The following is a 12,660-nucleotide window of genomic DNA, read 5'->3' as shown; positions in this document are numbered from 1 at the left end:
ACTGTAGCTTGATACACACGTCCCTTCAGATTCAGGGATAAACCATTCTGACGCCACAGGTGTCTCAAGTTGGCAAATGCGGCCCCGGTCTTGCAGATTCGTGCATTCACCTCATCTGTCACACTACAATCAGAACTAATACAACTTCCAAGATACGTAAAATGCTTCACAACTTCCAGTACCTCTCGCTGGATTGTAAGTGGCGTGTTCAGTGACTGCACGTCCACGGGCATGACCTTACAATTTGTCGGTGCAAAGTACATACCAAAGGACGTGATGAATTTGGTTAGTTCATCCAAGAATACTTGCGCCTTCTCCTCTTCTTCGAACACAAAAACCTACGACTAAAAGCTATCTAGAATAGTTAGCAGATTTAATGTGTTCTAATAAATCGTTCAGTCGTAGCACCCTTTATCGGTGCCTAGCTGCCATACCACACGAAGGAGACACGAGGGCTGGGATACTACCAGGTTGCCCAGGGGAAGCCGAGAGTCAAATGGCGGGTTCGAACCGCGAATCTTCGAGTCAGTAAATTCGTGCTCTAACCCCTTGGATAATGAAGAAGCTTAAAATAAGACACATTTAAAAATGGAAACCCTACGGAGAAAAGGACACCCAAAAAGTCGAAGTTGCGAGACACATATCAGCTCATATAGGGATCTAACCTGTAGTTCCTTGAGTGTGAGTAATCGACAGGGACCAGAATGCTCTCGACGGAACTCTTCAAACTCAGCGCAAGCCCGAATGACAATGATATAAAGTGAAGAGCCACGGGTCCATTTCAGTAAGTTTTTTGCCAACTGGATGGTGTCGCAAACGACAGCGAAAGGGATGGCTAGAACGAAAAACGGAGACAGATAACGATGAGAATGAAATGTGAGGTGAATTCGGCCGTGTTGTTAGAAAAAAAGTAGCAATAAACGGGAAAAAGTATTTTGCAACATGCTCGTGATTATAAAAGTCAACAACCTTATTCTTTGGCTAAAAATTAAGTCAGCTGCATTACCGGAGCACCAGTTGGATCTCTAAATATCGAAAGCATCCACAAGAAGTGAAGGCGGTACCTTGGATAATTGAAAGAAACAATCAGAACAGAGATCAATCAAGATTTGGAATCCTCGTGTTTGAAGAAAAACTGTAAGGAAAGAATACACCACAATTTGCCGTTAAGACTCGTTCTCAGATATTGCAGGTGCAACCTAAAGGACTGAGGGGAAGCAGTACCCGTGAACATCGTGAGTTTATGCTGACAGACGTTAATGCAAACTTGTACCAAGTGGAAACTTTCAGCGCAGATAACCGCGGCCAGATTTCTACTGCAATGTAGATACTGTTAGGTAGAAATGATTAGGTGAGAGCATGACATGACAAGATGGCACCCATCCTACTTCGGCTATCTTGTGACTCATCAGGTGGGTGGGAACGGAGACCCCCCTTCTCTTGAGAACGGTTTTTCCGCGTTATTACACTCCGAGAGTTCCGTCACTCACAGATTAAGGCTATTGATTCATTCGGTGAAACGGCTCAATTGTAGATCTTTTTGGTCTGAAATGCTACCTAGTGCGCACCAACCAGCATGGAGCGGCTCCTACCTTAGAATCTATCTAGCACACCGGTACTATGCAAAAAAACGGAGTACCTTTTTACTGAGCCATCTCTTCAAAATTTTTCATCAACATCAGGCACATCAACGATGGAGCTGAAGCTGATAGCTCACTGCCGCCCAACCACAAAGTTTGAGATTAAATTTAAAGCTTCGAAATGAAGAGTGGAGAAGGAAGGGAACTGATGCTAGTCTACCACAAGTTATGTGAGGTGTCCACACTACCAATAGCTCAAGCAGACAATTTGGAAAGAAACTGATGACAGAAACGCCACTGCCCGTCATTTCTTGTGAAGTCTTGAGCCAAAGGGAGGGCCACAGGGACCTCATCCTGTACCTGTCATACCACCAACGCCGGAAGTCTTCGTTATCTCCCTTACATTCTAGTGCCAAATCTCAACATGCCACCATTCATTTCGCGCCATTCTGAAGGAGGCGCTTGTCCAGGTAGGCGGTTTCGGTGTGGCGCTGGATGTTTACCGTGACTGAATTGGTTGCTACATAGCCAGTTGCTCAGTCATCACATTTCAGGGTACCATCAAAGATAAGCTAACGAGAGTGGGATTTGACGTCGTTACACGGGACTCTGCACGCTACATTTTCCCTCAGGTGTTTGTTACCTACTGTCAGGAAGGTCAGCTTCCTGAAAGCAACCACTGAATGCCCGAAATCTACCGAGACTCTCAGCTCCGCTAGATGTTGACCAGACAGGCAACATCCCCTCAACATGTAGCGCGTCACAGCCTTGTATCAAACCCAGACAGCACGAGTCAGCTTTGATTAAGGTCAGACAACGCCCCCGCAATATGCAGCACGTCACAGCCTCGTACCAGAGCCAGACGTGCGTGTCAGCATTGGACCAAGTTCAGACAGTGTCCCTCCAATAAATAGCCTGGGACCGTTGTGCGTTCGCATTCGCACTCGCTTGTTCGGAATATAGCTGTTGTGTTCCCCCCCCCCCTGTGTGAGTCTTTTTTCTCCGGCACTAGGCACTGGAACGGGCCGGCAGCAGATACATCAGATTGGGGAATCAGCAGATGTAACACCTATCTCTTATTCTGTTATTCCGAAATGTGACCGTAATAAAACACAATGGGCGCACTTCCCACTGGCTAACAAAGAGGTTCTGCAGATGTTCTACATGAAAAACTGGCCTACAAATCAACGTACGATTCGCTTAAATGACTATCGTGCAGCCAGCGGTTGCGTACCATTTCGCAGTCGAAAGCTGTAGGAATTACTCCGATGACAAACTGTGGCAGATCGCAAGCAGAAATATGACGATTAAGTTTGGGTAAAATTCGCGTACCATCTAGAAAAATGCCCAGGCCACTATTCAAGTCGTTCAGCGGATCTTTAACGTTGACTGATTTTAACCTGTTCGTTGTCATTCGTTTCATCGGTACACACTTATGCACTCCACAGTGACTATGAGCTGCGTTATTTGGGGAAGGAATAACAGGTTGATATCAAGGTGACTGCTAACCAGTGACATGCGTTGAACCGTTTTAGAATATCCTGTGGCAGGTTGGATAGTTATGTGAATTTTGTAACGAAAAGAAACGAAACGTAACGAACGAAACGAAACGCATATATATACCTTGATGACAAACCCATTCCATTGCTTCGAAACCAAGTGTCTCATAAAGTGGGAGTGCAACGAACGAGTAGGCACTGCAGGCCAACATAGTTAACACCCACTGAAATAAGAGAAAAACGTACTGTCATGAGTAACCACTTCTCAAAGCAAGCTAAAGGGTGAATGTTATGCTGCGTAGTGCTTCGCATAGGCTCACTCAGAAACAGATATTGCAAAGCTGGAATCAGTGGAGGGATATTTGAATCACGTGGTTAACCATGAACATCTTGATGCCCTTAACAGTTTAAAGTTTACATGATAGCAGGGCGAGGTGAAAGAAAGTGAATCTTCTCATTGACGCGGGGACAGAACAAGGCTGGGAGGGGCTAGAGGACCCTCTTGACATTCTATGGTTGAGCTTAGCTTAGTGTGCATAAGAAGAACATAGTCGAGAGAGGAAGCTACGATGAGGATTATTTAAGGTCTCTCGGACGGTGGTCGTACATGATGCCGAATGCAGTCATGCTCCAAATGTTTCCGAAAATTCTAAATGAAGCACTATCATACAGCAAATATGTCAATACAATAAAGAACCGCGACCAGAACCATAATATCCCCGTTTGATACGCTTTACGTTTCTAATTCCGAATTTAAACAGCCCCATGAACAAAAAATATGTGGCAAGCTAGCAACAACAAAATGTCAAATGATCGAGTTCAGATCTTCCTCTGACGTAGGTCAGCAAGGAGGGAATTGTTGGCAAAAACTATGTGAACGGAACACACTTTGGGGATGTTTCAGGGAAAGCTTCACAAGACACGAGGATATACAAATTCGGCTGCGGTAACATTGGCTTCGGGGAGACAGTAAATAGCATCAACTGCTGTGAAGTTTCATGGGAGACTTGTTCAGACGCAGCCAAAGCATTCCGTAATCCTGTGAATTTCCCGTATCAAAGGCAGGTTATGGATGGGTGATGGAATTCGGAGCTCCATCGAAGCTGTATAGTTCTGAAGATACTTTGAATCGCGCCATGCTTACGAACTGAAGTGGTAAAACATTTCAGTCAAAAACGTTGATCGTTTTCGGGGAAAGATCGACTGTTGCATCCGTCTGTTGCATCGTGGGTAACGATTGGTTGGGCCGACGCCTTGTCTCGATAGTCTCTCAATCTGAGCAATTTGTTTGTTTAAAAAAACACTATTGGTGACCGACTGTGGTGTAATTTCTGACGCCCACTATTAGCAAATATCAACCCTTGTATTCAGATTCTTCGCACCAGACTAGGACATGATCCACTCGCTTGAATTGGAAGGATGTTGAAACATAGCTGAGTTACGTAAAAACAAAAGATAGTTTTCCGCACCTCATGAAATCAAGCTATTTCATGTAGCCTGGAACTCTCAAGGTACGCAAACGTCCAGCAACCTGGGGGTTGAGATAAAACCTTATGCTCAGACACGGACATCCAAGAAGTAGGCAACCATTCTGAAGCGCGCACTGATCGAAAACTTGCACCTTGATCGTCACATTGCTTATGGTCCAATTTTTACACCGCGATTAAACCATATCCACAACGTTGTGGTGGGCTGCCAGTCAAGTAAGAATCTCCGGTAACGAAAAGAATGATGCAGAAAAAAGTGAAATTGCGGAGATAAGTGAAGCCTAAAGCCAGAATACTCCTGAGAAAGGTATCAATTAAAAACTAACTCAGGATAATAGATGTATTAGGTTAAGGTTTGAAGTGTGCGCGTAGAAGAGGCCGGTCGATGAAGGGGTGGAAAGCTTGAAGTTGAGAAGAGCAATCCTATGATATAACAAAATAAACTGGAAACCGGTTAGAAGACAGGGACTAGCCACTTGATAGATGATGTTTCTTTGGCAGAGACGAATCTGACAGTGAAAATTACAGGGAATGACGATAGCAGTAGCAACCTCGGACCAAAGTAACAGCGACAGAAATGGCAGAGAGGTTACATTTTGGCAATAGGCGGGAGACTGTAGATTGTCAACCAGCGACGAGTTGTCACCAAGACAGATGGGTATCTTCTGTAGTGAATATAAAAGATAAAGTAGGTTGGGGAAACTGGCAGTGCTCAAGCACCGGGAGAATCTCGGAGTTGGAAAGTATGACGAGTTTAGCAGATGTAAACAACCTCGGGAATAAAAAGGAAAACTAGGTTTTGGATGGACTCGGAGCCAGCAATTGTGGTAGCACCAGGAAATATTATTGCAGAAGGGCAAAATTAAGAGTGACATGAGGGCTGAGAGAAAAAAGAATAACGACTGGGTTTATTTGAGGTGAATGATCGAGAGTAAGTGATCCAAGAAAATAGGTATAGTGTCGATTTTAGATGGTTCAATTTTCATCTCATTTGCTGACCCCGGTCCATATCCCTGATGGATTTCCATCACACGGAGACCGATGAAGCACAGAGAAGCTAACTGGGGCTTTCTAGGGTCTAAAGATACAGCGCACAGTGGAAACCAAACAATGGTGCCAACAGCTGTGCGCATTATTTCTTCAAACAACTACTTCAGATGATACTGACTCAACAAAAGTAACACCTGAACTCAATGATTAATAACAAAAACAAAAAACAGATGTAGTGAGACACGAAAACTCGTCTCCAGCTATCATAGTATATGCGGTCACATACCTCAGGGGTATTTTTACCATAAATACCAACTATTAGTTCGTGGTCACGCGGTTCTCCTTGAGCCAGATGAGTCAGTCCAGACCCTACAATGCGGATAAGCTCGTCGACCTATAAAAAGAAGAGTAATGAATGGTATGGAACATACCTGCTCGTAGGTCCACCACTCAATGGGGTCGTCGAAACTGTACCGTCGGCCCAAACATGGCTTGTGTCCTGCAAAAAGGAGGAAACAGGTACCACATACTGTTCTTGTGACTGTTGAGAAGCCCATCCGTATTTAAACGAACAAGGTTGATGATAATAGGGTTTAATCGAGTGCTAACAGCGATGAGGCCCCTGGCTATTGAAACCTGTTATAGAAGCAGTGCATACGAGCTGGCTAAGAATTGTCAAGAGAGAACCACGTCAATCAACAGAGGAGAGAGGAAGATATGAAAATTGGAGCCATAGATTTTTCCAAACAAACCGCAGGTGTCCAAAGCAACTGCTGCTAGCGATGAATGACACACAAATCCCAATTCCCCATGTATATTCTAGTCGTGTTAGCTGCATCAATTAGTGTTGTGTTACGCTGTAGAGCGAGAAAACCAGACTGCTAAAGCACATCGAGGTATATGCTAGAGCTCCTCTTAAATAGAAAATACTGCATCCACTGGTCCTAGACACCGCTGGGAAACGGAGAGTGGGCTCCCTAATTTTACCACGCACAAGCAATTCAGGATGGTGTCCTCCGTCATGACCATAGAAATCGTCTGACTTGAACAGGTGATTTGCTTGCACCTAAACCTACAGATAAATCGAGTGTTCCCGAACAGATTTGTAGAACCGACCGAGTTTCGTGTAATAATCGGGTAGACCAGCATGAGATGGGCTTGGCTGAATAGTAGGCCTAAAATGAACTATCATAAAACAATTCTTAAATAGGACGGTTAACACATGACTTGCGTGTATTTCCGATGTAATCACGCGATTCACGCTAATCGATTAATTATCCAGTGAGCGTGGATTAAAGTGGTTCCAAGTATCACTTTCTACTGATCTCCTGGCTTTGCAATAAGGCTGCGCCATTCACCTGAAGGAACCTGTTGCCACGATAATTCAGTGTTAAGTAATGCAGATAAATGAGCAAGCACCTATTCAAGGCTTACCAAATCTTTTAGATTTTATTTAAAAAAGCTACCGGTACGGCTACTCATTCGCCAGGCCCGAAAAAAAGGCAAGGATTGAGGTTCAAGCGCACTCATAAGCTGACGCCAAATGTACTCATGTGAAAGAAGAAGCAATGCTGACGGAAAGTTATGTGAGTTATACCAAGCATGCAACCCGCCGACAACATTGCGTGGGAATTCCGGACGACGCTCAAAAAGACTTCTACATAGTAGAATCAACATGTGAAAGGCTGTGCAGAACGACTGGCTTTCCGCCAAACTTGCGCAGACCAAAGTGTCCTGAAGATTGAATCGGAATTTAGCTTCAAAATGACATGTTGATGTGCAGGCATCATATGATTAAAGAGCAGGGGTTAGGTATCAAACCGTGAACTGACCGGGCTAAGCAGCATATGCAAGGTCCAGGTAGTTTTGCTTAAGCTTTGCATAAAGGATAACCCCAAAGGAAGGACTATTCGGTCGGATACTGAGGGCGTGTGAAGCCATTTCACAATTATACGACCTGAGAAAACTGAGCTGGTGAGCTATAACACCGATATGAGACACCCCAGCAATCCAGCTAATGTAGAGCAAGATGAGCAATAAGAAAGTGAATTAGAGATATCCACTAAAATTCCACTTTGACCCTAAAACTTATGTGCCATATGTGACCGAGAAAGGTTTAATAGCCGGTAAGAATTCCGCTTGACTCTAACTCAAGTCATCATAATGAGGAAACTACCAGAGTCAGCAATTAACGATTCTGGTCATCATTGTTGCCCACGAATAGTTATAAAGCCCTGTTTAATGTGTCGAACAGCCAACAGGAGAAGTGAATGTTCGGGTAATCGAAATACTCACAGGTTCGTACCAATAGATGGTCAGCCATCCTACAGTTAGGTTGCTTATCTATCTTGGGAAAAATCCAAAACTTTTCTGCTATTAAACGCACTTAACTTCCAAACATGGACTTCCAGTGCGTGTTTATTTGTGTGCGTGAGTGTCTGCTTTAGAAACACATTGCTGAGGGAATGGCGCCGACCCTCCACCCGTAGTGTGGACAGTGACAAACAAAAACAACACCAGCAGCAAACTCGATTGACCTATCATACAAGCGTAGAATAAAGCCAGTTATTTGTATGAGTTTTGAGAATTCAACTGTAAACAAGCCCAGATACGGATTTGAAGCGCCCTGACTTCCCACGGGGCTTCCTTCAAACATGTGTCCCTACATTTATGACAATGGATCATCCGTACACAACATTTTCGATGGTGAAAGTAAGTCGGCACCAAGGCGACCTGCTTGGAATACTGTCTGAAATACAGTCGGCATTCATGAACTTCAGATGATCAGAAAGGTAGTTTTCGATGACCGAGCGACATACAGATGGTATTCAGACACATGAATGTATATTCAATGCATCGATCCAGTATAGGATTCATCTTATGCCAATTCATTCCCATGTAAAACAGATACGTGGTGGAAGTAAAGTAAGAACGCATCTAGACGAAATGGTCTCCAGACCGAAATGATTAACAGCACTAGTAGAACAGAACCCGAAAAAATGCGAAAACTGCGAATAGCAGAAGACTTGTTGGGTCGGGATACAGTAGTTACTGATAATGGAAACAGTACGAGAGTGTTTTCCAGGCGGTTCGATGGGGGCAAAGATAATCTTTCTTGGTGTAGCTGGAGAAACCGAATATTATGCCAGAATCGGTGATGGCAGTGAATTACAAGACAAAACTGATAGAATCCCACCGCGAATCGCTACTTAGTGCCACTAAGACTTGCTGACCTGGTGAAACTCGGGAGGAATACCGTGGTATCATAACATATAGGGGAAATGCATCGCGGATTACCATGGTATGTGAAAGTTGTACGCAAGTTGTACTAACAGAAGTGAATAACTGAATTGGATCACTTCTGAAGCTAATCGGTCGCCGTTAAATTACTCCCATACGAGTGGTCCTGTATTAAAAACGATATTGTGCACCAATCGTGCTGCCTTGAACTGTGAGAAAACATCTACGAACGGATTATCAAGCCGAGTGAGTTGGCCAAATACTATCATACAGATTGGCCTTAAACACAAGGCTTTTGACCACCAGTGTCTAAAACGCAGCCTAAAAATTAAACGTTTCGTCAGAGGATCAGATTTTCTGGCTAGATGACGCTACTTTGACCACCCACGTTTGGACAGTTAGGTCAGATATGAGGCGATCCCAACAAATGATATTCGTTGGTGAAATCGAACTTGGGCGTCACCCTGAACCTACGCACTCTGTAATCGCGCCGAACATCTGCGAGACCCACTTTCACCATCACAGGAGTTAGTCACCACAGAATAAAGCAAGTGAGTAGTGGTCTTGCAATATTTCTTTTTCGGGAAATCGCCTATCAAGGGAACCAAAAACACTTTAATTCAACCAATAGCCAATATTCAAAAAGGACAAACAAGAGGGGACTGTGTTAAAATAACAGGAAAACCGAAAAACATGGCATCGAGTCGCTGACATGCCGAAGCGCGCATACTTACGCGACAACTCCAATCCTCTGCAGAAAAGGTCATAATAGGTTTCCATTTTGTCATCTCTTGGAAATGTATCCAGTAGAGCGGAACCACGAATACCCTTCTGAAACACGAATCAGGCACAGAAGTTAAAATGGTGAGGTTTACCAGTAAACGGCTAGTGAGAACACAACGCGATAGAAATACAATAGAGTAGAGCACGCAGAGTGTCTAATGGCCCGCTAAGGCTGCGTGCCTGTCAAATATCCACTTACAGATTAGGATTTCCGGAGTGCAGAAAACGTGGCTAGATGACTCAACACGAAATAGCAGTACGAAACCGTTTATTCTACATGGTGCGCCAACAAGGAATCACCGGTCACATTGCCAGTTGGGATAAACGCTGACCTCCAAAACGAATTTACCAGAGGAGAACGTTGGTGGCAGGACTCCATTCAAACGGATCCTTCACCGTCTGACTGTGTAATTTAAACACGGACAGATGAGCTGGCTTCTAATACAACTGGTAGCTGTATTTACAAACTAATCCATCAGCAACACAGTTCTCAGCCAACATTTGTGCACTTCGCGGACTGTGTGGCTCTAGAGCATGTAATCCTGAAAATTATTTCAGCTTCCCAAAATGAATGTTTTAATTCACCTTTGTGTGTGCAAAAACAACTTATGGCCAATATAACGGTGGCACTGTGTCTTTATTGACAACCGTATTTATAGTCCTTTTCGGAGTTGAACAGAGATTTATTTACTCTATGACAGACGGCTGCTTGATTAAACTGTATTCTATACCACTATGTTTCAGTTTTTCTAGCCCTCACAAACTTAACTATCGCTTTGATCACAAGACCACATTAGCCACTGATACCAACTAATCACATGACCTTTTTCAATGCGTAATGATTGCCCGCACTTTTCTGACCCCAGCGTACGTAGTATGAGTACGTTCTCTCAGTTTACACACCACACGAGTAACCGAAGAGCTATGATTGAAATGTCTCTGCTTGGACTTGGCACATTTTCCTTCAATTGGTAGGACTATATTTATCATACAACTTCGAAAGTTCATGTGAGATCTGATCTTTCTCCGTAACTGAACACAGGCGGCTATTTCTGAGAATGCTACCATCCAAAGAAAACCTCCATTCGATCATGCATAGAATGAGGTTCGGAGACAACTGCGCCTGAGAATATTGTAAGATTGATCACAGACAATACGGTTACCATTCCATGAGTCATTGGCGCACTCACTTGATAAGGGAAGTCATATCCCCAAAACACGGGCGTTAGAAAATTTTGATCTTACCTTTGAGTTAACCTAGTGAGGCCTATTCGCCCCCCCCCCAAAAAAAAACTATTCTTCAACCAGTGTCCACTCAGTCAGACAGTATTCAAAACCTATTTTTTGAGCCAATAGGGCACGAATAGGGAAGTTCAATTTGCTATGAACGAGATGTCAATCGGTAATGCATCAATTCGTTTGGTGTTGAACAACAGACGCGTAAGTGTCTTCCTACACACAATTTTTATCACGATGGTGTTCGTCTATGTTGATGTCACTTGATTATGAAGATGTCAGGAATTTCTAAAGTGATGAAAGTCTAGATAGTATTGTCATACGATGGCGTATCTATGTTTCGGGTAGCGAGAAGGTAAGCGTTCAGTGCCTCGCTGCCATGCCACCCGGGGGAAGGCACGAGGGCTGACTCGGTAAGTTGAGAGGCAGAGGTCGGGTTCGAACCACGGACCTTCCGGTCAGTAAATTCGTGTCCTAACCACTGAGCCATCTCGCCCCGATATTTACTAAAATGCACAGTCACTTTCCCAAACAGCTGGTGATCGAGACTAGCTGTGGAGATTATGAATAAGCAGTTTTACTCGCATTAACTGCGAAACATTCTTTCATGCTGTGCTTGGTAGGTGCATCAGTGACTTAACCAAATGTTCGGATTTAGTATACACTTGCGTGATGAGCGTAGCGCGCACTCGCTACGTTATGGTACCAGACAATCTTCGGCCGCTCTAAATAGAGACAAACCGAAACCATGAGACTATTCAGAAATTTATACGCAAAAACGACTGGTAGGTAATGGTTCAGGAGCACAACTGGTACTTCTAAAACGAAATGGTGGAAGAGACCATAGGCAGCCTATATATACCCATGTGTTTTGTCTTTGATCCAAGGAGTGCGGTACTTGATAGTAGCGGATCAAACCAAGAAAAGGGATTATGGGAAGCGCCCGATATTAGTTTTCAGTAGATCAGCACCACGGGCTTATGCAGGCAGTGACATGAACTGCAGGATTGTGTGCTCCATCTGAGGGTTAACATGAAATTGACACACGTGGATGGTGCGTGTGTTCTCGTGTGTAGTTGAAACTGCTCATTAAGGTCGCACGTCGAGAGATCTGGGTCACTTGGTACAATCTCATGTGATCTGGTGATGACCCTGGTAGACCACTAGGTTTCTAATCATGCTGGGCACATCCTCAACAGAAGTACCTCCTGCACATTATTCTCTTTCATCCAAACGCCGAAATCTCCATTAGATGTATATGGATGGACAACTTGATACCGGTTGTGCTCGTTATCCGATTTGTGAACAAACAAGACAATGAACGAGAACGAATGGTCCGAACAATGGGGTCAGTAAAATTGACAACCTTGCCTACTGAAGGTAATGAGTGCACGGGACGAAAAACAAAGTCGGTTACATGGGGCAACAGTAAAACTGGCTGTAAAAGTGGAGATCACAAACCAATAAAAGCCGCGTACGACATGCTGTTTCCGATATTGGCCTAAATACGACGGGAGATGTCCTCGGTCCGTTGTGTGCAAATATCGGATTGTTGGATGAAAATTACGACAAAAAGTAACATCCTAGTGTTATACTATGATTACACGACCGGGGCCAAAAACGGTCTGGATATCTGTGTAGGTAGTAAGTTTGAAGTCTAGAAAGCACGCGAAGATATGGGATATGATCTTTTACTCCCGACGCTTTGGTTACGAAGTTCAAGTGATATGTATCTTCCTATAAAGTTCAAGTAACACAATTCATCATCATCATCGGCATCATCATCATCAAGGACAGCGTGACATCAGTGTTCAACACCGATGCTTCACTGCCGTACAGCCATAA

At 44.0% G+C, this 12,660-nt stretch overlaps 2 protein-coding genes across 2 annotated transcripts in view; one reads left to right on the top strand and one right to left on the bottom strand.

Moving 5' to 3' along the window:
* Positions 1–12,660, bottom strand: part of T265_14738 (hypothetical protein) — a gene marked incomplete at both ends in the record, with an annotated part of 65,763 nt that overhangs the window by 37,991 nt on the left and 15,112 nt on the right. The window contains 5 exons of the mRNA XM_009175030.1: positions 666–835; positions 3,204–3,303; positions 5,843–5,950; positions 5,988–6,055; positions 9,531–9,627. Of these exons, the coding sequence (XP_009173294.1) occupies positions 666–835; positions 3,204–3,303; positions 5,843–5,950; positions 5,988–6,055; positions 9,531–9,627 (543 nt within the window). The remainder of the gene's footprint in view (positions 1–665; positions 836–3,203; positions 3,304–5,842; positions 5,951–5,987; positions 6,056–9,530; positions 9,628–12,660) is intronic.
* T265_09044 (hypothetical protein) overlaps positions 8,211–12,660 on the top strand; it is a gene marked incomplete at both ends in the record, with an annotated part of 12,463 nt that continues 8,013 nt past the window's right edge. Inside the window, one exon of the mRNA XM_009175013.1 lies at positions 8,211–8,268. Within this exon, the coding sequence (XP_009173277.1) occupies positions 8,211–8,268 (58 nt within the window). The remainder of the gene's footprint in view (positions 8,269–12,660) is intronic.

The sequence above is a fragment of the Opisthorchis viverrini genome (assembly GCF_000715545.1).
Source record: "Opisthorchis viverrini unplaced genomic scaffold opera_v5_253, whole genome shotgun sequence".
In the NCBI taxonomy this organism is placed as follows: Eukaryota; Metazoa; Platyhelminthes; class Trematoda; order Opisthorchiida; family Opisthorchiidae; genus Opisthorchis; species Opisthorchis viverrini.
This window is presented reverse-complemented; position numbering and strand designations above follow the sequence as displayed.